This window comes from Manis pentadactyla, chromosome 4 (genome assembly GCF_030020395.1).
Source record: "Manis pentadactyla isolate mManPen7 chromosome 4, mManPen7.hap1, whole genome shotgun sequence".
Taxonomy (NCBI): Eukaryota; Metazoa; Chordata; class Mammalia; order Pholidota; family Manidae; genus Manis; species Manis pentadactyla.
The window spans coordinates 20,275,005-20,301,662 of record NC_080022.1 but is presented as its reverse complement, the minus strand read 5'-3'; the positions used below and the strand labels follow the sequence as shown (position 1 = coordinate 20,301,662).

The 26,658-nt window shown below is 53.4% G+C and overlaps 2 protein-coding genes across 7 annotated transcripts; both read right to left on the bottom strand.

The window, feature by feature from the left end:
- Positions 1-29: 29 nt before the first annotated feature.
- Positions 30-8,371, bottom strand: SYTL1 (synaptotagmin like 1). 5 transcript variants are annotated; one of them, XM_036914907.2, is made up of 15 exons: positions 8,252-8,371; positions 5,931-6,159; positions 4,801-4,949; positions 4,519-4,591; positions 4,390-4,435; positions 3,899-3,956; positions 3,472-3,647; positions 3,280-3,393; positions 2,946-3,112; positions 2,570-2,666; positions 2,069-2,227; positions 1,699-1,777; positions 1,479-1,578; positions 458-663; positions 30-264 (listed from the first exon to the last, which is right to left on the bottom strand). In XM_036914907.2, the coding sequence occupies exons 2-15, from the start codon at positions 6,119-6,121 to the stop codon at positions 125-127; spliced, it is 1,755 nt and encodes a 584-aa protein (XP_036770802.2). In that variant the 5' UTR covers positions 6,122-6,159; positions 8,252-8,371; the 3' UTR covers positions 30-124. The 5 variants fall into 5 exon arrangements, with proteins under 5 accessions (XP_036770802.2, XP_036770803.2, XP_036770801.2 ...); XM_036914908.2 differs by having other exon boundaries at positions 3,547-3,647; XM_036914906.2 differs by having other exon boundaries at positions 3,280-3,647.
- A 3,505-nt stretch (positions 8,372-11,876) lies between these two features.
- On the bottom strand, positions 11,877-21,522 carry TMEM222 (transmembrane protein 222). Of its 2 annotated transcripts, XR_008996936.1 has the most exons (7): positions 21,302-21,522; positions 17,043-17,127; positions 15,798-15,829; positions 14,238-14,334; positions 14,022-14,152; positions 13,108-13,215; positions 11,877-12,892 (listed from the first exon to the last, which is right to left on the bottom strand). XR_008996936.1 is itself a non-coding variant. In XM_036914899.2 (6 exons), the coding sequence occupies exons 1-6, from the start codon at positions 21,496-21,498 to the stop codon at positions 12,805-12,807; spliced, it is 630 nt and encodes a 209-aa protein (XP_036770794.1). In that variant the 5' UTR covers positions 21,499-21,516; the 3' UTR covers positions 11,877-12,804. The 2 variants fall into 2 exon arrangements, 1 of the variants encoding a protein (XP_036770794.1); XM_036914899.2 differs by lacking the exon at positions 13,108-13,215 and having other exon boundaries at positions 21,302-21,516.
- Positions 21,523-26,658: the final 5,136 nt, after the last annotated feature.

The following is a 26,658-nucleotide window of genomic DNA, read 5'->3' as shown; positions in this document are numbered from 1 at the left end:
CCACCCAATTCCAAGCAGACATCAGCCCCTTGTTGCCCTCAGAGTAGACTTTATTGACTTTAGCCAAGGGCAGGCCCTGAGATGGAGGTCCAGAGAGAGGGGCTTGGTAGGACTTGTAGGGCAGCTATGTCCTGGGGGCCAGGTTGGTTCTGAGGGGCAGAAGGCCATCCACCCACTCACAAGGCCGCTCCAGGAGTGTCTGCCACAGCTGCTTCTCCTCGGGTGTGGAATCCATCCAGGGCACCTGGAGCCCGTAGCTGCTGCCTGGATATGGGCAGGCAGGGGTGGAAGCCATGGTCACAGGACACCCCAGGTTCCAAGGAACCTGCTTGGTCTCAGGTTATGTGTGGCTATTCCCAGTTCTCAGGGAGTGAGACACCAAAGCTCAGGAGAGGGCAGAGAAGTGCCCAAAGCCACACATTGAGCCCCTCCCTCTCAGCATTGGGTTCCCACTTACCGGTGCCCAGGCTGAGGCGTGTGCCCCCCAACTGGCGGCTGGTCAGGGCTCCATGATCCCAGAGGGAGAGCTCGGCACAGGCCTGGCGCAGGTCAGCAGGCCCAAAGCCATCATAGACCATGGTATGGTTGAACATGGGGCTGACACTGCGTCGCACTACCCTTGTCCGTTGGCGGCTTGCCCGGCTGTCATCAGGCAGCACCGAGCTGTGGGGGGGATGGGCTGGTGTCAAGTAGCCACCCCCTCATCCTCCCCAGAACCAACTGGTCACCAAGTGATTGGCCATTCTCCCTAAATGTTCATGTCGTCTGGCTCCTGCCTGAGACCTGGCCTCAAACCCTTGCTACCCTGGGACCTTTGCACCAGCCTCTTCTCAATTCTCCTGCCTTTAAAAGTTACAACTCCTATGCACAGGACCCAGAGTAATGTCTTTAAAATGCAGTTCTGTTACTCCCAGTTCAGTGACCTTCATTGGCTCCTTGTTGCTCCCCCTGACCCCCAAGTAGTTTCCAAAAGTTTTTAAAGCCTTAGAACACTTTCTGCATGATAATATATGGCTCAGAAGTACAAAACCTAAACCAAAAAAATGTCTCGTTATCAGGGCTGGGAACTCAGAACCTGATAGACCTATCTCCATTACACACTCTGGCAGGGTAAGGGGGTGGACAGCATCTGGAGACAACTCCTGGAAGTCCCCGGATCTTATTTGGAAAACCACTGAACTATAAATTTGGGCCAAGCCCTACAGTCTGGACTTGGTCCTCCATAGAAGGGTCCCTCCCAGGTCTTAGCCTCAGCTCTCCAACAAGTCCTAAAGGCATCAGACACTGAAATGCAGTTCCTCATAGGTGTCCTTAACTTTCCTGACTCCAGGTCTTTACTCAAACCATTCCCTTCATGCCTGCTCAATGGTCAATGCTCAGACTGAGGGGATCAAGGGTGGTTGATAAGGGGTCTGTTAGAGGTGGGGGGCTCCATGCAAGGGAAGGAAGGGAAGTGGGGAGATCCTGATGCTCCTCACCATTGTATATAAGTGTCCAGGGATCCAGAGCGCAGCGGCACAAGGTTCTGAGCTTCCTTCACCCAGAAGTGCAGCTCCCCGCTCTGGGGCATTCCTGCGCCTGCGGATAGGCTCGGCTTAGGCTCAGGCCTGGCTGCATGTACAATCTCCCACCCCACCCACTATGTCCCCTGTCTCCCAGAGCCCAGTCAGCTTGGCCCCTTGCGGGGCTGTCACTCACCCTCTGAGCCTGCAGGGATGTACTTGAGGGACAAAGAGAGCAGCCCACGGCTGGGAAGGTCATCGGGAGAGGGGGGGACCTGCAAGGAGAGGTTAGTCAGGGGGCCTAGGCAGGGTCCAAGGAAAACTGGCTTTAGCGGGTGGAGTCACCAGACCCAGGTGGGTCGTGGTTAGTGGGAGGGAGGAGGACCAGGTCCGTGGTGGCACCGGAGGCCATCGCGGGGTGGTGGTGGTGGTGGGGAGATAAGGTTGTGAGGCCGAGTGGAGGCTCCGCCCAAGGCAGAGTCCGAGACAGGCTGGAGGAAAGCCCGGTGGGGTAAGGGAGGGAAATCTGTGCTGCAGGTCTTTCCCAGCCGGCCAAGCTGCCTCACCCGGGGCTGCAGGGGGAGCCAGATGGGCTCAGAGTCCCAGTCCCACGTGTCCAGGGGCACTTCGACTTCGCCCAGAAAGATGTTGCGACCCAGGCTTTCGCGGTGCCACACGGACAGGCTCAGCACGCGGTCCCGGAGCTCAGCCTGAGGGACGGAGTACTGGGGACAGGAGGTGCGCTTTAATGGAGCACCGCTGATGGCCCCGGCTTCAGCGCTGCAGGAGTGTTGACTGGGGCTTGTCCTACTACGCTCTGTGCAGGACGGACTCCTGGGGAGCCCCGAAGGGTATTAATGGGGGTCTGGACTAGGGCCATGCCCACCACTAGTCTGATCTACTGGAGAATGCTTTAATGGGAGGGGCTCCCTGCTGTTCCTCCTGCAGAATGGAGGATTGGCGCGACGGGCAAAGACGATGGATCCTACGGCTGCCCTGCCGCCTGGTCCCCGCAGGGAGAGGCGTCACATTCATTAATGGGGGCAGCCGCGTCGTCGCAGCCTCACCCGGAGAGTCTCGTTGAAGACCGGGTTCAGATTTCGTTTCTTCACGGTCGTCTTGCGCTTGCTTTGCTTATCCGGGAGGAGGTAGCCTTTGACGTAGCTGGGGAGGGAAGGCGAGGACGGGGGTAAGGGGTCGCCTTCCAGCTTCTACTCCCCTGCCCGGGGGGCTTCCCCAACCACAGCCTGGAATGCAGCAGCTTCCCGCGCCAGGCTTCATGCAGCGTTTTCAGGGGATTATCTCACCCAACCCCCACGCCTCCCAAGAACGCTGTTATTCCCATTTTGAAGATGAGGAAACTGAGGCCTCAAGCAAAGCGGTGGGGTCGGACTGTGAAGGCGGCTCCCTTGCGCCTCAGACTCTGCCGGGTCGGGCACTCACGGGTCGGAGCGGCTGCGCCGGGCGGCGGCAAGGCCGTGGCACTGGATCACGTGCACGCGCAGCTCGGCGGCGCCCGGCTCGTAGCGCAGCCCGAAGTGCACAGAGCCATGCACTTGCACCGCGGCCGCCTCCGCCTCCCCGGACAGGCTCATCTGGCTGCCGCTCAGCTGCGGGCAGAGGGGTGGGGAGGTCAGGGCCGGGGTCGAGGGAGCGGGAAGCGTGGGGAGGCCTATCAGGAGGCGAGGGGAGGGGTCCAGCAGGAGTTCCGTGTCGGCAAGAGGAGGGAAAGCACCACCTTTCTCCTACTCCCCAGGCCCTCTCCCTCACCCCTCACCGTGGAGGAGTTGAGACTGGACACGGAGGAGCTGCTGCTGAGCATGCGGTCGAGGGAGGGGCCGGGTCCTGGGGATTCCTCCCCGTTCTCCAGGATCTCGGGCGCCGCCTGGGTCTGGGGAGCAGGGAAATGACGGGGGCGCCCCTCGCTCCCAGCCCCTCCCCCGACAGCTTTCGGTCCCGGACGGCTCACAAACTTGGGCGGGAGCACTCCCCTCCGGGAGTCCGTTCCGGGTCTTGAGAGCAGCCGCGGGCCGCTCCCGCCTACCTGGGCTGGGCGGGGCCGCGGCTCCTGCGCGTCTGGCGCCCGCGGCTCCGGCTCCGGGTCCGCCTCCTCCGAGCAGACCTGCGCGCCCCCTAGGCCAGGGGCTGGGGTGGGGCACAAGCTGCTAAGCGAGCCCCTCTCCTGCCCGCCACTGGGCAGAAGTGGAGGGACTGGTTTACAACCCCCTTGACCTGCAGATTCAGGCCCCCGTGCTGCGGTGTACCCGTGGGGACCACACACACACACACCTCCCCACCGTTAGAGGAGGAGGGTGCACACCGGCTCTGGGGGGTCTTAGAGGGGCCTCTGATCCTCGTAGCCTCTCTGTGCTCCACAGACACGCTTTCCCACTCACCTTCCTGGGCCTCAGTTTCCTCCTCATGATCTGAAGACTTTAGGGGGACATCAGGCGTCTGAAGGCAAAAAGAGTAAAGGTCACAGTGGAGGCTAATGATGGGGTCAAAGGTCATAATGGGGTTAGAGACCAGAGGCTCCAGGGGGCCATTCCAGGTTCAGGGTTTAGCACAGCCCTCAGGGCAGGGCAGGCAACCAGCTGCAGGACCTGTTGGGCCTGTAGTTCACGCCCCCTTCACACTTCAGAGCCTGGGTCCCATTGATGGGGGTGGGGGGTGGGGGCAGAAGTATCTGAGTCCTGGACCTTGCCAGCTTCCTCCCCACTCCAAATCTAATAGCTGGATTCAGAGATTAACCTTAGAGATGGGGTCCATATCCCCATTTGATAGAGGAGGATGACAGAAGCCAAGCCAGGGCCTCTACCTCACATATCCCACCTCCACTCCAGGGTCATTGTATGTTCATTAGCTTGTTCAGTCACTCATTACTCACCTCGGCCTCACTGAGACTCTCTTGGGAGGCCCTGTCCATGGGGCACCTAGGAAGAGGGAGAGGTGGTTGTCAGGGGATGGGCTCCAGGTGACTGCTGGGCACCCTCCCCTCCCTGCCACACCTTCTCACCTGGGTTCCAGCTCCTCTTTGGTCTCTTTCCCAGCAGCCTCAACTTCCCTATCGCTGCCCGCAGCCTGGGCTCCTGCATGGTGGTGAGAAGTTCTGTGAATCTTGTTGCCCTTGGAGATTCCCACCCACCTCCTGGAAGCTCATGGAGGGGTGGTCACCACCCAAAGATACACAGTACTGGGGCAGCCAGGACTGGAACCCAGGGGCCTTCTCTCCCTGTCCACACACACCAGGTGCCCTGAGCTGCAGAAGGCCTGCCCTGCTCTGGGCATCTCCTCTCACCCCTGGAGCTCTTCTTCCTGCGGATAGAGGCTCGGACAAGGTCAGAGCCAAGGTGGGCATGGTGGTGCCGCAGGGAGCGTGCTTCCTGGAACCAGTCCCCCGTCAGGATCTTCAGCTGCCCGGGGTCTGCCAAGGATGCCCGGAGCTTGCTGGAGGGTGGGGGAGGGTGTGGCTGTTACCATTCACCCCAACATTCCTGCCACCCACTCTGCCAGGCCCTGTACCTGGGGCTAGGGACACAACAGCGAATCAGACTTGATCCCTGCCCTGGAGGAGCTCAGATTGGTGGGGAGACTGAGTCCAGTATAGACAAGTACACTATAGTGAGGGGGGTGTCATGATGGATTTGAGAAGGGCCAGCTTTGCCTGTGGGAATCCAGGAAGGCTCCCAGAGGTGACATTTGAATTGCTTCTTAAAGGACAAACTGGAATTCTCCAGGTAGAGAAGGAGAATAATTATTATTAATTAAATGACTGCTGCACATAATCCCTCCTAATTCTATGAAGTAGTGCTCCATAGCCCCATTTACAGATGAGGAGAGTGGTGTTGGGGAGGCCAGGTAGGTTGTCCAAGGTTACAGAGACGGACAAAGTGTCCATCTGTAAGTCCCTACTTCTAGGTCCCAGGCTTCTTGGCCACTATGCTCTCCCAGGAAGAAGGAACAGCACTGAAGTGAAGGCGGTATTCAGGGACTGGAGCGCCTGGGTGGCTATAGTGGATATTTTGTGTATATGTATCTGGGGTAGAAGCTACTGGTGGAAAATGAGATTGGGATGGCTGGCAGGAGCCAACCAGGGAGGCCTTATGCATCACCCGTAGGAGCTTGCTCCTGATTCAAGGTGCTGAGGAAGCATGGGAGGTTTCAGAGGGGACATTAGGGACAGATCTGGGGAGCTCCAGCTGCAGCAGGGGAGAGGGATGGAGAGGGCAAGCCTGGAGGCAGGCATGCTGGAAGGGCTTTGGGCAGCGAACCCAGGAGAGGTGATGAGCTGAGCTGGCCAAGGGCAGAGGCAAAAATAAGAACTACCCAGATATCTAACAGGCTGCACATTGGTGGGGGCAGGGTGGCGGCCACCTAAACCTCCCTGTGCCTGAAGTTCTTCCTGCTGGGGTCCCTCACCCTCCTCACCTGACCCGCCCCTCCTCCAGCTGGCGCAGGTGGGCATCTCGCTTCAGGACATCAGTAATGGCCTCCTGCTCCTCTTCTGTCAGGAAGCTGAGGTCCAACAGCCCACCAGCCTCAGGCTCTGGTTCATGTGCCATGAGGAGGCAGGATAGGGCCCAGAGCCCCTCTTGAGATGGGTGGCCTCTGTGGGGCATCAGCTGGGGCAGTGCCCCAGCTGGGCACACACAGCTCCCTGGGGGCAAGCCAAGGTTCAAGTCAAACCCTGCCCAAATACAATGCATATCCTAGAAGTAACTGCCCTTTTCTGCCCAAATATATGCCCAGGTGGTGGGCAACGTACAACCCCAGGAAGGCTGAGATTAAGGTGGCGTGAGACGCACCCACGGACAATGTGTACACTGGCCCACAAACACTCAGGGACATGCTAGAAGACATATGCAGAGACACATAGGTACCAACACAGACGCAACTACCTGTAGTGATATGTACACCCAGTCACACATGCACATTGACACCTATAAGGACAGGCACACGCACACCTGTTCCCCATGAAGGACCCTAGGTAGTCATAGGCCTAGACCCATGCCCAGACCAAGTGACCTACCTAACATATTCTTAAACCTGTACACAGGCATGTGCACACAAAGGGAGACAAGGGCCCACAGATGGGTTCACCTGAATAAGTCCAGGGACAAAGACATGTCCCTAGATAAACACAAATCACACACACTTTTGTGTACACACGTTGCTCCCCTCCCTGCCAACTGGGCCGTGAGCTTCTTGAAGGTAGGGACATCCCCAAAGCCAGTACTTTACACACAACAGATGGTTGGTAGCTTGATTAATAAGTGAGAAATATACTCATGCACACATGGGAATGCACACACACTAGCATGCACTCAAACACACGGGCATACACACACATCTGCTCATCCCCCTGCCCTGGGAACCTCCCAACCTGGGTCCTTTCCCTCCACCTCTCACCTCCACCCTGCCCTGGCCCATTTGGCCTTCCTGTCTGAGGCAACCTCCTCCCAGCCCACACCCCAACTTCCTCCCCCAGAGGTAACCGCTGCACCCACTCCCACTAAGGCCTCCAGCCTGGGGGTATTCCTGCTACCAACTGTGCCCTCTTGCCCAGAGTCCCTGGGCCTCTCTGTTCTGGCCACATGGTTGTCCCCCCCACCTCTTGGGACCTGGCTGGGGTCCCGGTGGAGGAGGTCAAGTGCTACAAAGCAGCTTAGGCTGCTCAGGTACCACAGTGACTCCGGAAGGAAAACATCTGCCCAACCCTGAGGGGCGTGTGGACGTGGCAAAGGGCCCATGACCAGGCTGTGGGCAGAGCAGAGTCTTGGCCTGAGCCCACCAGGCTGGCTCTCCTCCTGCCCCTCCCGTGCCTTCTCGTCTGGCAGTAGGCAGGGCTGAGGTGGGAAGAGGGTGCTCAGCAGGCAGGTCCCAGCTTGTGCCTGCGTTCTGCCCTCCCAGCTGAGTTGGTGTCCAAGCTCCAGCAATCCCTTTCCCCCCACTGCCCCACCCTCCCTGGGGCCTGGGGTTCCCTCATGGCCATGTCGGGTGTTGGGCAGAAGGCTGTGTGAATGTCCGCGTGCCTGAAGTTATCAATATTTCCTGAACATCTACTGTGTTCAAGGTGCTGCGTGTTACCCACACACTGCTGGGCTCTTCTGTGGCATGGTGTGTCAGCCCGTGTTGGTGGCTGTGTTATGTTGTGCTATTGTGAGTCTCAGTACAGCGGGCATGTCTGTGAATGGTGCAGTCTGTGAGCCTGTATGTTTTGTGGATGTGAACCCTACGACACTGTGTGTGTGTCTGTGTGCCATGTCACAATGTGATGCTGCATGGGTGACTATTGTCTGTGTGGTGTGTTCAGTGACTTTCTGGTTGACAGCAATGTATGGGTGTACACTGTGAATTTCTTCCTATTCTGTGTGTGTGACTTCGTGTGTGCTGTGCGGTGTGCTCTGGTCCCCTGGGGGCCAGCAGGTGTGTGCGTATGAGCATGGAGATGGGGGGATGTTCTGTAGAGCTGTGGGCACCCGAGTCCAGGGTTCCCCACAGCACCCCCTTCCTTGCAGTCCTCGCTCCTTCCAGAGGCAGAATCAAGTGTCTGGTTCTCCACACTCTGTTTCAACACTATGGGATGGACCTGTTGGTCAACATAAGGTTCTGTCCATCTGTCTGGCTGTTCCAGTCCCAGACACGCTCCCACCTCCCCCACCTCAAGGTCCCAGAGGGTGCTCAGGATACCAGGTAGCAGCCTACTCTTTGGGACACTGGCAGGGTACCCTTGCCCCAAGGTGTGTTACCTGTAGGGGTCCAGTATGGATGGGATACCTTTGTAGGGTGATCCCAGCTCTCCTGGCAGCGAGTTCGGGGACCAGAAGAAGAGCAGTGAGGGACTAAGGCTGACTCAACCGCCAGCCCAGTCCAACAGCTGCCCCAACCAGGAGGAGGAAACACCCTCTCTGCAGGGCCTGATGCAAAACCAGGCCTGGACTCCTGGCTCCTGGGGAGGCGGGGCACCCAGGCCTAGGCTCTCAGAAAACCCAGAGCCCATTTGGTGGGCGGGAGATGCCCCCAGGCTTGGCCCCAGCTCCAGTGCAGACTTACTCTGTAACTCCTGTAACTTCAGCAGGCCCCAAGACTCAGAGCCTGGCTGTCCCTTCTGTAGAGTGGGTAGCAGCCCCACCCTCACTGCTGGGGAGCTGATAGGAACTGGCTTTGAAAGTGAAGTTAGAAACCTTTCTAAGAACCTTCTGTGGAAGTGCTGCAGACTACAATCAACAAGCCTGAGTAGAGTTCCTGCTCTGCCACTGTGTGGCCTTAAGCAGGTCTCTTAACCATTCTGAGCTATAGTTTCCTTCTATGCAAACTGGGCAGCAGAGTGTGAAGAGCCTATTATAAGGGAAATGAAAAGTACCTGGCACTAGCTGGCATTTGTAGGTACCAGATGTCCCCTCTCCAACAGAGTTAGTACACCACCACCTCCCGGGAGTGCTGGCCTCAGCAGAGTGCTCATTCTGTCCCCTTTGTCCACCTCGGGCCTCATCTGTCTGACGAGGCCTGGATTCTTCCAGGGCCGAAGTGAGACTCCCAACCCCTCTCTGTCCATGGGAGCCCCTCTGAGCACCCCATCCTGCTGCTAGCACCCTGAGAATAGGCTTGGGTCCTAGATTACATTTGCTTTGGGACCACAAATGGAGGCCATGTCACAGGACACCCCTAAGTCAGCTTCATTCCACTCTGCCTGTCCTGCCCTGCCCGCCACCATGGCTTGTTATTAATTAGAGGACACTTCTCAGACCCCCAAGAGAAGAAGATATGGTCAAGGAGTGGGCCCTAAAGAAAACCTCACTCCTCCTCCCCAACATCGGAACTGGCTACCGAGGTTACCACCACTCTGAGCACCTGAGGACCCTCCTACATCCTCAGCCCCAGGTCCAGACTTCTGTATTTATTTTTTGCAAGTCAGTCTAATTTTCTGAGCCTCTTTCCTCATCCATTAAATGGGGGTAATAATCCCTCCTCAGATGGTATCCACTACAAGTCAGTGAGACCCCTGAAGGCCCTTAAGTAAATAAACATACACATTTGCAATATCCAGGGAGTGTCCCCCAGGGGAGTATGCGAGCAGTCACTGTGATGCCAGCCTCCTCCTCAAGTCTCCCAGACTGGGAGGGCATGGCCAAGGGCATCCTTACTCCTTCCCACAGACCCTGAACTGGCTCTGACCAAGGATTTCTCTAGCCCTCACCTCTCGGCAGCCCTCAGTCTGAAGGCCACCAAATCTCACTGCCTACTCTTCCACTTGCAGATGCCTTTCCTCTCTCTGGTCTGTCCTTATAGCTGGGACTCTCCCGGACTTTTAATACTGCATCTAACTGTCCTGCTGTCTCTTCAACCTGAACTCCTCTTATCTTCCCCATCTAAACCTCTCATTTCCAAAGTTCCGCTTCTGTACACAGCCCCCACATCGCAGGTTCCTGCTGCTTACTGCCAGTCACCAGTCACCCTTTCCTTGGCGCTCTCCCATCTCAGTCATGCTCCCACTGCCCAGGTCTCAGCCCGGCCCAGCCTCTTCTGGAAGCTTGCTCCTGTCTCCTGGCCTCCACACTCAGCCCCAGCCTCTGCCTGCGCAGCTGTAAGAGGGCCCTTCCAGCAGCCTGCTTTGACCTGTCATTCCTTGGTTTTAGCTGGCAGCAACTAGGGTAACTCTCTGGCTCATTCACAAATCTGCTTCAAACCAGCCCAGCCTCCCTTAAACACTTCCATTGACAGGAGTCTCATCACCTTCCAAGACAGTCTATCCTCCTTTTGAGCTGCCCTATAACTGCCTTCTGTCCCTTCAACACCCAGCCCATCGTGCCCCCTACTCAACTAAGGCGTACTCTCCCCATTGGCTGCCACCCTGCCAGGAGTCCAAGGCCTCCAGTCCACTAGTCTCCTGGCAGCTACCCTGGTGAAGAGGCAGGGGCTTGGAGGCCAACAGAGCTGGGCTGAAATTCTGGCTCTGCCACATGGTCCCTGGTGGCCTTGGATCAATGGCAATCTCCATAAGCCTCTCCCTTTATGAAACAAGGACAACAGCAGCTATCTCACAGGGCTACCCGAGAACTGTTTTGGTTTGCTTGCCCCCAGCATCCACTCTCCCTTCTGTTCCGTGAGGCCATTTTGGCAGGTGGTTTTGAGAGGGAGCTCTGGAGTCAGGCTGCTGGGTTCAAACACGGTTCCACTCCTCCTGTACCTGTGAGCAAATCGCTTTACCTCTCTGTGTGTTATTTCTTCATCTGTAAAATGGGGATGCACCTACTTCATAGGGCTGTGTTAAGGATCAATGATACAGTGCTTTATTATAAGGCCTGTCACACAGTACACACTCAGTAACCATCGATGATTTTTGTGGCACCTGTTTATGTCCTGTCTGTCCAAGGCTAATTTGAAGCTCTGCTGGGCGGGAGAAGGCCTTAAAACTTTTTCTATCTACTTTGCTGTGACTGTCCTTTGTACTATAACCCCACCCCCAACCCCACCAACCAACTCAGACCCCGATATGCAGAACAGATTTTTAAAATGGAATTATTCTGATGTGGGGAGAGTAATACCTGTCTTTCCCTGGAGAAAGTCCAGGCTTGGAAGCCACAGCACTGCAGGGTCTAAGATGAACCAACAGACACCTGATCCGGGACCTGGAGGGCCGGCAGCTAGAGCTGTCCTCAAGGCCATTCTCAGGATGAACGCAGAGGGCCCTCAGGATTCAGAGGCCAAATCCTTTACTAGTTCACCTAGTGACTCCTGGAACAGGGCAGGGTTAGAAAGACTTCATCAAGGAAGTGGCTCTTAAGCTGGGCCTTGGGAAGGCTACAATTTCAACAGGTGGAAAGCAAAGGACCAGAAGTGGGCAGGTGCTGGAGAACAGGTGCTGACTTGTTTCACTGGAGAGCAGGGTGTGTGGAGAGCAAGGACCCTAAAGGCCACAGAGTAGAGGCACCGTGGAGCAGAGCAGTGACTGGATCACCGGGGACCAGCACAGAACTTGGCAACATGCACATAGGCAAGCCTATGGCAGGGGCCAGGGGCTGGGGCAGTTCTCTTTGCTTATCTCAGGCAGTGTGCCCCTGGTTGAGGAGACAGGTTCAGGGCTCTGTCAAATTCTACCCAACAGGGACTACAGGGGGCGGTTTCAATACTTACTTGCCTCGAGGAGAAAACTTTGGTAGTGGGCATGGCATGGTGGGGAGCTCCCTCACCACGGGCAGGATACACCTGAGGAATGCTGGCTTCCCTGCCAGCTCTGGGCAACGTAGGTGCTGCATGAGGACCAGCCATGGCCCTGGCAACTGGACCCCTCACTGGGGGGCAGAGGTACCACCAAGATACCAGCTGAGGAGGCAAGGGGGCCACTGAAGGAAGAAAACAAGGCAAGGCACCGTCTGGAGTCAAAACTCTTTATTGCCCTGCCTGGGGAGCCCCACACAAAGGAATCACAGGAGCAGGGGCGAGGGGGGCAGCACAGCCCTCTCCACAACTTGAAGAGCAGGGGAGCTGTTGAAGGTGCGAGGCAATGGCTCCCCTTGGGCTCCCTGACGGCACGAGCTGCTCTGACAGCCCCCACATCTTGGGCCCAGGGAGGGCCACCAGCGTGAGGCCCACAGTGGGGGCCAGGGCCGAGCTTCATTTACATTGCTCTGGTCTACAGTGGGTCACTCTGCACATTTCTGAGTCACTGGTTTATCCAGCCTGGCTGAGGGCCCCTAACTGCAGGGGGAGATGGACTCAAGTGCTCAGAGGCCTTGGGAGAGCGGGCAGTGGGGGCTGCATGGGCTGGAGGATGCCAGGAGATGGGGCACAAACTACCCCTAGTGTAGCTTCTGGACGACCTCTGAAGGGGGTGCCCATCCAGCCCTTTCTAGAGGCCAGTGATGAAGACCTCCAGGCAGCTTAGCTTACAGAGACTCATTATTCTCCCACTCATCCTGGGCCCAGAGGCCCAGACGCCCTCCTTCCTTCACAGGGCACTGGGCTGAGGCAGGGGGAGCCGAGCAGGCAGTGGCAGGAGCAGCTGTACAGAGGGAAGCTGAGGCCTTTCCAACAGACGAACAAAGAGTGTGCCTCAAGGGCAGTGGTCACAAGCCTGGGAAGGAGGGGACAGGGAGCCTCTGAGTGACCAGTCAGACCCCCACCCCCAGCCCCCAGGCCCACGCTCATCTTCAGCCCTTGTCCCATCCCACCTAGCTCAGACCCTGGGTCAGAACCGGCAGGCCCGTCCTGCTTTTAGGGGTGAGAAGAAACAATCTGGAACCAAAAGGGGTGGCAGCTGTCTCCTTAGGAGCCTGGTGGGTACAGGGCCATGTGGCAGTCATCACCGCAGGTTAAAGACCAAGCTGGCCGTTAGGATGATGCCCAGGAGAAGGGTGAAGGGGAGCCAGGTCTTCACGAATGCCCCGACACTGACGGAGAGGAGAGAGAGGGGAGCCGGGAGGGGAGGGCCTGATGAGTGGGTGGGCGCCCCAGAGCCCATCAACCCCAGGCCCAGGTGGGGCTGCTGACCCTAAAGAAGGAACCAGCCCCTCATGTTAAACTTGGCGAGTCAGGGGACTGCACTGGCCCTGGTGCCCGAGCCACTGCAGACAGGGACTGCCCTAGGCTCCTGGTGGTCTGACACCTTGCTGGGTGGGCACAGGAGACGTGGCTGTTCTCCATCTTCACTGCCTCCATCCACAATCAGCCCTGCCTCTGAGGAAGTCTCCAGGAAGGCACTAGGAACTTCAGTCTGGGTGTGGAAACCAGGAGGAAAGGGGTTGGTAGGAGTCAGCACAGTGCTGTCACGGGAGTCAGGGCCCTGGGCTCAGTCCCAGCTCTGCCTCAGCTGCGGTGTGACCACGGTTTTGGTTTTCTCAGGGGACCTCCAAAGGCCTTTTTCACATTAAAAAAAAAAGACCCCGAGAGTATACTTTTGAGAAGCTCTTGAAGACGAGCACAGCGAGAGGGAAGCTTGGAGAGGTGGCCGGTTAGCCCAGGTGTGGGCTGCCCCCGAAGGGGGTGAGTCTTTCTACCTCTCAAGCTCTCTTTACCTGTGAACTTAAATGAACATTTTTGTCCTCACAGGTTGTGAGGCTGTGGCTTCAAAGGTCCTCCCAGGCCACCACTGAGGCCCACCTGCGCAGAACCCTGCCTCTAAGAGGGATGCTGGGAAGGGACCCTGTGGGGCGGTCACCACACCTCCTGTGAGGGTCTAACTTTTCACTGGACCTGAGCACAGGGCTTTGTGCCCTCACTGTCTCCCCAAGGAGCCAGAATTATTATCCTCATTTTACCAAGGAAAGTTGCAGCTTAAGAGACGCCAAGGCAATCGACCGAGATCTCAGTGTGCAAGTGACAAAGCTGGGCTGAAACACAGCCACCTCTCTCTCACCAGGAACTCAGCTAGTTATTCTAGAACCTTCCTGGCTCCAACCAGTATCTGCTTTGCCTATGTTTTGTCCCTGATGGCTGAAAGACTCCAGAAATGGCCCTGCTGGGATCCCTGGGAGAAGCAACCCTGGGGAAGGTGGCGATGGGCAGGGGAGGGCAGCTCACCTGACGTACTTCCCATACAGCAGGCAGAAGAAGCATAGCGTCACCATGTTCCAGTTGGTGCTATTGTTGTAGCGCATCAGGTTCAAGGCCAATGCCACATGTGAGTGGCAGTTGTCACAGCAGAGACTGTGCTAGAGACACAGGAAGGGTTGGTTCAGGCTGAGCTGCAGGGGAACCTCCTACGCTGGTTCCCACACTCAGGAGCGGCCCACCTACCATGCGGTGCTTGTACTCCTCAGAGGCGTCGTGTACAGCTGTGTCCCATGCGTTGGGTCCACTAGAATATACCTGAGCAGGGTCCAACTTCCAGTACCTGAGGGGAGAGGGAGTTCTAGGCACTGGCTCAGCTGCCTTGTGGCCAACCAGCTCCACAAGTGTTCCCCGAGGCCTGCTCTGTGCAGGGCCCTGAGCTGGGTGCTAGGTGAGGCTACAGGGGCGAGCCAGGTACAGGCGGAGAGCTGTACAGCAAATTCCAACAGTGTGCTGTGCCCAGTGTGATGCAGATCCTGGGGAAGATATGCACTGACTCAGCTGGAGTGTATGAGAGGCTTCTGGGGGTGACAGCGGAGTCCAGTGTGAAGGAAGAGGGATTAGCCATGCACAGAACAGGAGTGGGCATTCTAGCAGAGGGAGAGGCACAAAACTGCAGTGTGCACCAGAAATTAAGTGACAGGGCACTGCTGGAGGATTCACAGGGGAAACAGGGTGACGGGATGTTGGAAGACAAGTCTGGAGATGATGGCAGGGCCACATCATGGGAGACTTGAACGAATTTGTCCCTCATTGCTTTCGCCCTCATGGGAGACTGGGGTGGGTGGGAGGGCAGCCTGGCTAAAAGCTCAGAGACCTCCGGCTGAGTGAGGATGGCTGTTCCAAGCAACGGAATGCCCCCGAGTCTCCAGCCAGGACTTGCTGGGCAGCCAGCGCCCTCTGGCTGCAGTGCGGCGAACTGCTTGATGGAGGAGCCTAGAGATGGGACCAGTGAGAAACCAGTGGCCTGGGCTGGGGCTGCTCCGGGGTTCCTGCCTTAAAACTGTTCTCGAGAAGCAGCCTGGCAGCAGACATCCAGTCCAGAGGCCCCTGGCCCATATGTCCACCTGTCTGAGGAAGTCAGCAGGGGTCTTGGAGCCTCCTACAGGTCACCTCTGCTGTTGGGACATCAACTCTACCTTGGGCGCACCCTTCCTGGGTACAGCTTCGGGCAATAGGGGCTGCTCTGAGCTTACAGATGGCTGAGGTATTGTCACCAGGCTGCCAGCTGAGATGGGCCCCCAAGACAGAAATAATGAAGACCAAAAATCCCAGGCAAAACAGCGATAGCTCCCAGAAGGCCTGAACTACTTTTATTCTACCTAGAACTTCCCAGCAGAGTTCCAAACAATGCCTCCCTTACACTTTAAATGGCTTGTTCACTCTGAGGGACAGGAGAGTTTACGTTTTAGAGTGAGACACCTGGGTGTCAGTCCCAGCTCCACTGTTTCCTGTGTCATCTTGACCAAGTCCCTTCCCTTTCCTCATACTTCCAATACAACTGAAAACATGACATTGCAGAGCTGAGGCAAGGCCTACATTTGATGGTCTGTGGGTGAAGGGTCAGCTAGGGACTGGCGCAGGAGATGCTCACTACAGGGCTGTGCGCTCCAAGGGGACCTGGCTGGCCTCCCCTCACACTGTCCTCAGGGTGCTGGCTCCTGCTGGGCCCCAGAAGCCTGGCCTGCTGCTCTGGGCAGGAGGAACCTGGCCCTAGGGCTTGTCACACAGGTGCTCATCACTTACTTGGCAGGCTTCCCAAAGGCCATGTTGTCTTCCTGTTGAGGGACAAGAGCAGAGGTCAGTGGAGAACCCGCTCCAGCCTGAAAGACAGTCCTGAATCGGTGGTGGAATCAGTGACTCACAAAGGGTATGTCAGGTGGGTGCGAGTGGGGTCCGGGCCCCGCTCTGGAACTGGCACAGTGTCTGAAGTGTGAGCCTCAGCCCCTCCCTGGGAAGAATGGAGCGTACAAGGCACTGCAGTAGAGACCAAAGACTCAGGGTGCCAGCTGCACCTGCCCCTCTGTGTGGCTCCCTCACCCTCTCTGGGTCTCAATTGCTTCAGGTCCTCTGGTTGATGTCTGATCTTTGGTCACAGGGAGGCAGTTTCCTATGTGGTGTAAATGATAATATCCTCTGACCTCCTAACCCCTTGTAGTACTGGTAGCCTGACTGCATTCAGAGCAGGAGTTGGGGGCAGGGGGGTCCAAGAGCCTTCTTACGAGTCATGTTTCAGCAAGTCCTAGGTTTGCCACCTAAGATCTGGGCCACAGGAGTTATGCAGGGACAGATTCTGGGCTCAGAATCAGGAAGACCCTACTGACAGAGCTGGTCAAAGATGAATTATCATCAACGTATATGACAGTGAAAGACCTCTTTTGTGTCAAGATGATCATGACAACTACTAATATAAACAGGTCGGTGCCACCACCCCTCTTCATTCCAGCCTCTGATAGAGATGCAGCTGCAACCTGGACATGGGCTGGATACTGCCTATCTGCGGCAGGCCCACAGCACCCATCGTGGGCCACTGCCTGGGCATATCTATTCTCTGAGAATAGACCTAAGAATGGAGCTGGTTCATTCTAGAAGCCCCACCCCTCTTCTCCATGGCCACTCCTGGGGAACCATGTCAGCCTACCCTGTGGACCCAAACTGTGACTCCCATCTTTGAAGGTCCAGGGATGTGGTTCCTGGATGTGCTGACTCTCCATTCTTGCCTCTAATCCCTACCCATGTCTTGGTACCCGAGAGGTGGGCAAAGGCTGGGTGAGTTACTTAATAATCCTTTGGGCCACACTGCCCTCCCACCCTGCCCTAGAGGCAAGAGAAGGGGTAAAGGGGTCAAACACTGGTAAGGAGCAGAGGGCCAGGGCCAGGACTGTGTTCACCCAGGCCTTGGGGAGACAAGGAAGCTGCCTGTAGGCAAGATGGGCCACCTTCCATTTTGGCCTTGGAGCCCTTCAGAGGGGGGAAAGAATGGGGACTCACCGAGACAAAGTAGGGGCCAGCAAAGTCCCGAATGACTCCTGTGGATGTGCAGATGCCCATGTGGCCGATGATGGGGAAAAACCACCTGTGAGAAAGGAGAGGGAAGGGGCAGAGCTTAGGAGGCCTTTCAGCTGTTTAGACAGATGCTGGGGACACTCCAACCAGCGTGACAACATGTGAACGTGCTGTTGTGATGAGTGCCAATGAGGGTGGCAGGAGGGGCTGGGAGAAAAGGGGCAAAGGGCAAATGGTCAGCGCCACGGGACACCACCTCACCCCACAGACTGGCTAAATTCACTGGGCTGGTGACATGGAATGTGGTGAGGATGTGGAGAGACCAGAACTCTCTTTCACTGCAAGTGACAGTACAAATGATTTCTGCCACTTCCAAGAACTGGCAATACACTCTGCGCCTCAGCAGTTCCACTTTAGGGTATATACTCAAAAGAAACAAATGCTTGTGTCCACTAAAGCTGGGTATGAGAACCTTCATTAACACCTTTATTCAAAATAGCTGGAAACAACATTTGTCAAAACTCACTGAACTGCACACTTAAAATGTATGCACTTTGTTGTATGTAAACTCTATCCCAATAAAGTTGATTTGAAAAATAGCTAGAAAAAAAAATCCAAATGTCCAACAATAGGAAAACGAGCAAGAAATTTAGGGTATGGAACAATGACAAAGAACAAGCTTCTGCTACACACAACGGATTCTCACAGATACGAGGCAGAGTAAATGAAACCTTACACAAAGGTCCATACATAATCTTCTGCTTACATGAAGTTCAAGAAAAGGCAAAATTAACCTATGATGCTAGAGGGCAGAAGAGGGGCTATTTCTGTGGCAGAATCGACTGGCACCAGGGAGCCCTTTGGGTACTGGAAATGCTCACTCCCTTGACCTGGATGATGAGTATACATATGCAAAAATTCACTGAGCCGTATGCTTACAATTTCTACACTTTATGGTGTATGCTATACATCAAGAAAGAAGTTAAAAAAGAAAAAAGGTGGGGGGAAACATTTAAACCAACGTGTGGGGAACAATTCAGGGAAGGCTTTCCTGAGGAAATGATGAAGAAACACTATGTGCAACAGCAGGGAACAGGACAAAAGCATGGTGTATTCCAGTAACTTAAAGTTCAAATAAACACACACACACACACACACACACATCAGTTGGACCCCCATATGCAAAATACAAAGGAACCCCAGATCTGTCTGTAGGTAGGGAACCATGGCTCTACAAGCCTAGGTGCTGGTCTCAATGCTGCACCATGCTAGGGAGGTAAGGAAAACCTACAGAGATGCAGCTCAAAGAAGCGATTATGTAGGGGTGGGAAGGAGTCAGCAAAGACTCCACAGAGGAGGTATCTTTTAACCTTGACCTGTGAAAGGACAAGATATTAACAGGCAGAAAGCAAAACTCTGGAGCCACAAAGTACTGCATATGTCTAGGGAATGTGAGGGGGACAGGAGTGGAAGGAAGAGGCGGCCAGTTCATAGGCTACTCTGGAATAGCGGCAAGAGACGATGGTGATCCTGACTAGAGTATTGGTGGTGGGGTGATAAACAGATGGATTCAAAAGGTCTTTAAACAGAAGGCACGGCAGTATTATGATTGAAAGAATAGAGGTCTTCCAAGTCTGAAGCCTGAGCACCTGAAAGGATGATGTGGTCTAAGTAGTCCTTTGAGAACATAACTCATATTCCGTCATTCCCTTCCTTAATACCCATTAATGGCTTCCTATTACACTTACAATATATGTCAAACTCCTTCCAACAGCTTGGCTCTGCTAATGCCTTGCAGTCCCCTTCCTCCTCTCCCCAGCTACACTGCCCACGTTTGGTTTCTCAAACACACCAAATCCTCCCAACCTCTCAATTCCTTTCATCTGGCTGGGGAGAACGTCTGGGTTTGACCAGTACTCTACATACCACAGTTGTGCTGGAAATAAGAATACAAGCTGGGGACAACAACAGAGCCCTGTACCCAGAGAAGCCCTAGAGAAGAAATGATCAAAGTACTTGTCAGTCTGGAAGATCCACGGAGGCAAGCTCCAAAGCTGCTTTGTGGACTACCATTTACTCAGACCTAGTACATAATTGACCCTCAATAACTACACATAGAATGAATGAATGAATGACCCTGGAGCTCTATCTGGTAAAAACAGCTAGCAGAAAAAGCCCTGTGTGGGATTCTAAGCCTTTAGTTCCTCATCTATAAAATAGGGACGACAGTTTCTATTTTCATTAGGTTGATGTAAGGACTGGATGAGATAGTGAATTAAAAATGTTTAGAATAGGGCCCAGAAAAGAGTAAGTATGCAATCTTAGCTGTTTTTATTAGTAGCAGTAGATATTACCTGGCTTTTCATGAAGAATTACCAACACCTCTGAGGGGGTAGACAGATTTTTGGATTCAGTTGCATCTTCTCTGATACCCTCTCCAAAGTGAGATGACAGTCCCTGTGTCACATCTATTCTTAGCTCTGTACTCTATCATCACAATCATCACAATACACTGTGATGGTTAGTTCACCTGTCTCTTGTCCTTTAACAAGAACATGAGCCCTTTGACAGGAGACTTATGGTTTATTCATCCTATGAACATCTGTACATAGATCTGAATGGAAATGGGGTGTGAGCTGCTTCTGGCCCAGATGACTGGCAACTGTGGTGTTTCCACCTCGTGTTACTACCAGCTCTCTGAAGAGCAGAGGACTCCATGAATATGTTTTTGAGAACAGGGAAAAAACAAAGAAATCTTAGGATAACAAACCAGGTTTTTTTTTAGCAAAACCAATACATTCTCTGACTGTCCCTCCCAGTTAGTCATATTAACATTTTATTTTTTTCATAGTACTAAACACTATCAGAAGTTCTTATTAGTTTACTTCTTTACTGTCTTCCTCCCGCCATGATTTAAACTCTATGACAGCAAGGATTATATCTACTTTATTTGCCACTATATGTTCTTTCCACCTAGAACTACTCTAGGCACATAGCAAATGTGTTAAAGAACACTGAATGAATTAATGAACATACTTTCTTAAAATTTTTTATTTTTAAAGGACTCAGACTTGGATGTTCTTAAATGCATAAGCATTTGAAAACACAAAACAATTGTAGTATTTTAACATAATATAAAAATTAAGGTCATCTTAGGATCAGCAACATATAAGGTCAAAAATTTTTTGACGGGTTAAGCAGCGCCGGAGCCGGGGACTGCTGGAGCAGGGCGCGCACAGCATGGCGGAAGCGGAAGGGAGCTACCCGTTCCTGTTGCCACCGCCTCCACCGCTGGTGGCAACAGGAATAATTTCTTCTCCACACCACCACTTGGCTGTTTTTGATAGAGGGAACAAATCCATCAGGTGAGAGTCATAAAATAGCAAGTTATGGAGTCAGAGACTGAGTTTGGGTGCCTTTGCTTATTGGCATGTGAACCTGATAAAGACATTTAATGGTACATCATCTGAGAAGATAATTCCTATCTTAGACAGTGGTTGTGCAATCCAGAAAAAATGGGTGTGAAAGAGATTGGCCAACTGTCCAGCACTGTGTGCAGTCGTTATTATCAGCTATCAAGGCTGAAGGAAGGCAAACCAGCTTCCCCAACCCAGAAGCTACTCGTTAAAAGGCGGCAGCACTAGCGGAGTACCTGCTTTCTCTTCTCACAAAGCTGATGCCATCGAAAGAAATTTGGTCTGGGGGGCAAACATTCTGGGACCTTGCAGCTGAGATGGTGTGTGGTATCCGGACTTATCGGATACGAAGGGTTGGGCCCCCAGTTTTCTGGGGGCCTCTCCAATGTCGACATCCCCGGAGGCAGAGTGGTCCCAACCAAACTCCCACTCTTGCCTCCAGACCAGCAGGATGTCTTGCGTATAGAAGGTGATCAGCCATCATTTGCTCAATGATGAATAAGCCAGTGAATGAATGAAGCTGTCTCCTCACACCGGGTTAGGGGCTCCTCTTCTGAACGTTTACAGGTCCTGAGCTTCCTAGCCACAGAACCTTTCCCGCTGGTCTCCAACTGCCTTTCTCCCTGACTAGACCAGGTGTAGTGAAGGCGTGGATAGTGTCCCATCCGTCAGCAGAAACTAGCACCGCGTGAGTAGCGGGGTTCTGGTGACAGAGCGAGCTCGTGGGCCAGACCCGAGCGAAAGGTTTGCTGCGCGTCGGGGCCGGAGGCTGGCTCGCGGCCGCCCGCGCCCCGGCTCTCCTAGTCCCGGACGCCGGAGGAGACTCACGTGAGCACCGGGATGGGCGTCCACACTACACAGTAGGGGAAGCGGCTCCGCTCCACGTCCATGGCGCCCCCGCCGGAGCAGCTGACCTGCTTCTTGTCCGTCTCGGCCGCCGTCGCCACCTCCACTTCCGCCATTCCGGGCGGGGGCGGTGGAGGCGGTGGCAACAGGAACGGGTAGCTCCCTTCCGCTTCCGCCATGCTGTGCGCGCCCTGCTCCAGCAGTCCCCGGCTCCGGCGCTGCTTAACCCGTGGCGTCACTTCCCGGAGGTGTGGTCCGCCGGCTTGTCCTTCCCCCGGGAATTGGAGCCGTGTCCTTCTAGGCCCGACCTGCCTGGCCTTCTCCCTTTGCCACCTGCCAGCCACGCGTGTTTCCACCTACACTGCACGGCTGCTGAAGGAATGCCCTCCGGCGGCGCGCAGTCTAGAGCCGGAGACCTACCAAGAACTCTCTATAATTCCGTACGCCGGGGCTCCTGAGTGGTGTGATACAGTCACTATTTATTAAGCACTTCTAGGTGCCAAGCACTTGACGTACATTCTTTTTAATCCCCATAAACTGGTTAGACATGCAAATTTAGGCATTTCCCCCAGGTTAGAAGTGAGAAACTCAGGCTCAACGGGTGAGGTGGAGTGGCCACGACTCATTGTCTCCCTTGTCCTTTTCATTCTGTGGTCTCTCACGAGGTGGTGGTAGCATAAAAGGACAGACTAAAATATTGTGTGCGCGTGTGTATAGAAGCAGGGGAGACTTGCCGGATGGTTTGATGTTTGCCAGGTGACACAGGGGTGGTGGTGGTGGAGGAGGGATGCGTGGAGCCGTGCAAAGAAAGGCCTTGCAGAGCGCAGGGTGCAGGAGTGTGAATATCACCTTAGCTGGAGTACATCACAAGCCTTAGATGTGATCTGATTCCTTTATTGTGTAAATGGAAAAACTGAGGCTCAGGAAAGTTAAGTAATTGTCTGAAATCATACAGAACCGTACAAAGTCAGAGACTCAAACTTGGATTCTTTAGGCTTTTTAAAGGATGCCAAGACAGGCAAAGAAAATGGGATCTGCTGGAGTGGGAAGGGTAAATGGGGGACAAGAAGGAAGGCAGCAGCTAAAAATCAGGCTAGAAGGAGGTATGATCAGATCCACTCAAGGTGGAGGCTATGCCATTTTGAGGTCTTTCTTTCATTGAATTACTCTTCCTCCACACTCATCTGATATGATAGAAAGCCTGCCGTCCTGTTGTTAGCACCTAATATTTTAATGTATTTTTGGGGGTATGTCTGTCTCTTGATATAGAACTCTAAGGTCTGTAATTTCAGTAGCTAGCCTAGTGCAGAGCAGATGCCCACTAGCTGTTTACTGATGTACTGAATGGTTGTTTTATGAAGGCCTCTCAGATATCACAGCTGAAAATGATTCTAACCCACTCAACAAATTTTAGATATGTTTGTGCCTCTCCAGTAACCCATGTGTAGTGTGTGATCCTTGAAGGGCAACAATCAGCCATCTAGGACAGGGTCTGGAATAGATTAGGTATGCAGTAGTATTTTTGTTGAATGAAAAAATTAATTACTTTTTGATTCACTCACTATAGGTATTAAATCTTTTCTGGGTCACGTCCTTTAAGGAAGGTCTATGCCTTGGACATTCGTCTACCATCACTGCTGACCCATAATTCTAGCAGGGCTAGTGGCCTTTTAAGACATTTATTGTATGTATGCATGAATAAACAATCAAAGTCAGTCTTTCTTAGGGCCTGATACAAATTTGGTACTGTTAACACAAGTACGACATTTAACCTGACAACCTTCAGTGGCTTCCCATTGCATTTAGGATAAAACACAAATATTTCACCAGGGCTTACAAGGCCTGGCACCAGGCCATTTTCTTACTTGTTCACTACACTACAGCCACTGTGGCCTTTTTTTCAGTTCCTCTCATGTGCCATGCTTTCATACCACAAGGGAATAGGCACTGTTCTCTGCTTGAAATGGGCTTCCCCCCAACCCCCCCAACTCCAAACTGGCTAACTTGCATTTATCCTTCAAGTCTCAGATGAAATGTTTTCTCAAAGTGCCCTTCCCCAGCCTCCCAGACTAAATTAGAAAGCCTGTTAATCTCCCTTGGAATACCGTTCTTTACTTCCATAGCACATTTGTAGCTATGTACTGTGGGAATTCCATACCAGGCTGGAAACACCTTGTGGGCAGACTGTATTTGTCTTGTTCACCTCTAGAAACACAATGCTAGTAATGTCTAGCACATAGCATTTGTTTAATAAATATTTGCTAAAATTGAATGAACGGCAAACACTTATAAGCTTGGTATCATGTGCCAGCTACAGGCTGAGGGCAGGAACCTAGCCTGTCACCTGCTACCTCTTGGTGCCTTAAACTTTTTGAAGGGGCCCATGAAGGTTGGGGGCTCAGGAGTGGGGTCTGATGAGAGAGCCCTAACTCCCTTCCCTATGGCCTGCATGAGCCTACCCTTGCTGGAGGCTGCAGAAGCGGGGGCATGAAGAGTAGGTACCTGGAGGGAGAAGCCAGCCCCTTCTCTGATGCCTCTGGGGCCTCTCTCCCAGGCTTGTTCCCTACCACAGACTGTCCACCAAGATCCTTCTCACACGTACACAGACCATGGTTCTTTCACCCAGTGTAAAAGCCTCTCTGGCCCGTGCCCTTCCCTCCTCTGCTGTGACCACCATCACCCATGGATGGGAGATCTCCATCAAAGACAAACATTTCCTCCCAGGCTCGGAGGGTCACAGGGTCCTGGAAGAAGCTCTTCTAACAGCGTGCTCAGGAAAGGATTGATAGGGCTCAGAGCTACCCCTCCCCCCAACGCACACACCAACCTAAAATAGGAATGGCCATCTGGATCCACTTACCGGCCCGCTGGGGGAGGGAAGGACGGCAGAGCTGGAACTGTCAAGCTGGGAAAGCTTCAAGGTAAGATGCTATGTGTTTGAAGGGTGAACTCGGGGCATGTCTTCTCTTGGTGGGAATTAGGGCATCCCCTGAACTAGCCCCACGTTAGTCCCCAGGGCTCACACACCACCTTCCTCAGGCTTCTCTCTTCACTCTGGCATTCAAGGTCCACACAGTCTGCCCCAAACCCCAGCCCTTTTCCAATGTCATTTCTGTCTCCCTTGGGACTTGCTTTGCGTTAACCTCCCTGGGCTGTTTGCCCTTCACAGAGTAAGCTCTGCACTTCACGCCATGCCTTTGCTCTCACCGTTCCTTCAGGGGAATGCCCTTCCCCTACTTTCCTATACCACTTTCCAAGGTTTCTGGCAAATGCTCCTTCTTTGCTCCCCAAGCACGAAGACTGTTTCTACCTATTGAATATTCATGTATACTTGTATTAACATTAGCTGTTTACATGCCTGTCTCCCCCAAGAGACTGTGAACTCCTTGAGAAGGGGACTGACCGGATCTATCGGTCCCTGTAGCCAGCACAGCACCCGGCAAATAGGAATTGTTCAAGGAATGTCACTGGAGCCATTTGTTGACCATAGATTGGTTTCCTGAAGGCTCTGGGGAAGAATCATCTCAATCAGTAACTCAGGGAAGCAGGGTTGAGCCAGGGGCGATCATGGCTGCAGGTTGGAAGAGCTGCTGAGTGTGATGCAGTGTGTGTGTGACGTGTGTGGCAGTGTACTCTCTTCTACAGCTTTTCTGCTTCTGCTCCATTCATTACCTTCTCTGGCTCTTAGAGACTGGATTCTTCCCACCAAGTGCTAAACTGTCTTCCACAATGGCTCCACACCTTTCCACGGTGGGGAGGGGACCATTTGAGAACAGCCTCTTCTCTTTTAGGCAGCACAGTTTGCAAAATGACTTCCTTCTCTATTCCATTTTATAGATGGGCAAACTTACCCAAGATTACAGAAAGCACAGCTAGGACCAGATCTAAGTCTCCTCCTTCCAAGTGGACAGAAAAGCACAATGATGAAAACACAAGAATTCAGGAGTCAGCCAGCAAGCCCAGTGTTTGAACCTTAGCTCTGTCAGTAGTCACCGTACCTTAGGAAAGTAACTGCACCTTTCAGGGCATCAGTGTCCTCATCTCTAAAATGGGGAACGGTAATTCACACCTTACAGGGTTCTTGGAAGGTTTATTTGAAAGGCTATACCTGAACAGTTTCTGGCCCAAAACAAACACTCAACATTAGCTAATACAGCAGTTAAAACCACACATCACCATCAGAGGACTCTTGATCACTTCAAAAGCACTTTGATGCCCATAATCTCACTATGATTTGGAGCCTCCCTACAATGAGGTAAAGTAACCAGAGCAGATATCATGACATCCATTTTACCGGAGAGGAAAATGAGGCCAGAAAATTTCAGGAACTTTTTCAAGGTCTGAGGTCTAAGCATATATTAGACAGTTTGGGTTCTGAACCTTGACCCTGGGCTGTCTCTGCCGGAGACCCCTTTTAGAGCCATTAAAGAATGGTGAGGCTGAAAACAGCCTGAGATTCTGTAAAACACCATACAAGAGGTGCAAACTACAGCCTCATTAGGACCAGAACCTATTTTACTTATAAAAAAAGAAATGGGTCTGGAGCAGAAGGCAGAACAAGGCCAACAACAGAGTTCTCATGCCTGCCATCATGTGCATCAGAATGCCTCCCACTCACCTCCCCTGCCAGACGCAGAACCAGACACACCGCCGGGCACTCCATGTCAGGATGTGTGGGGGAAGACCTACAGTTCTCAGTGAAATCCAATGTTCAGGGACCATGCACAAGCCCTTTTATTTGCTATTCCACATCTTCCAGATAATGTGGAGGCTCCTGGAGGGCAGGAACTAGTCTGTTGTGTGCACTTTCATTAAGCCAATGCCAGGCAAACAGGAGTTCAAAAAGTGTCATGAAAGAAATTGACCAGGAATCAAAGATTAGGGACCCAGTCTTGGTTTTGCTTCTAATTCACTGGGGTCCTCAGGCAGCACATCCCTTTTTCCTGCCCCTCTTTGGAACTCACTGTCCCTATCTGTACAGTATGGAGATAGGGTTAGGTCAGTGGTTCTCAGTCCTGGTCATACATTAGAATCAATCTGGGACACTTGAAATAATGGGTAGATGCCTGGGCCCCACCTCAGATCAGTTAAAATAGAATCTCTGTGGTAGGGCACAGGTCATTTAAAAAATTTACTGGGTGATTTTAATGTATAGCCTGGACAGAGGACCTCTGAGCTAGATGATCTCTTATCACCTTTTAAGTTCAGCAACCACATTTCAGCCTCCTCCTAAGCACAGAGACCGGCACTGAAACTCTGGGGCCACAACTGCCCAGGACACATGGTCACAATTCTAATGGGCGTTGCTGTACCTTCACTGTGCAGGCTCATCTGAGCCC

Coding starts and splice junctions, on each gene's coding strand:
- SYTL1 (XM_036914906.2), bottom strand. CDS start 6,121: ATGCCCCACAGAGGCCACCCATCTCAAGAGGGGCTCTGGGCCCTATCC. Junction 2,667..2,945: donor CGGCGCAGCCGCTCCGACCC/GTGAGTGCCCGA, acceptor TTCCCTCCCCAG/CTACGTCAAAGGCTACCTCC. Junction 1,778..2,068: donor GGCTCCCCCTGCAGCCCCGG/GTGAGGCAGCTT, acceptor CTCTCCTTGCAG/GTCCCCCCCTCTCCCGATGA.
- TMEM222 (XM_036914899.2), bottom strand. CDS start 21,498: ATGGCGGAAGCGGAAGGGAGCTACCCGTTCCTGTTGCCACCGCCTCCA. Junction 17,128..21,301: donor ACGCCCATCCCGGTGCTCAC/GTGAGTCTCCTC, acceptor CCTTTCTCACAG/GTGGTTTTTCCCCATCATCG. Junction 14,335..15,797: donor GCCTTTGGGAAGCCTGCCAA/GTAAGTGATGAG, acceptor CTCTCCCCTCAG/GTACTGGAAGTTGGACCCTG.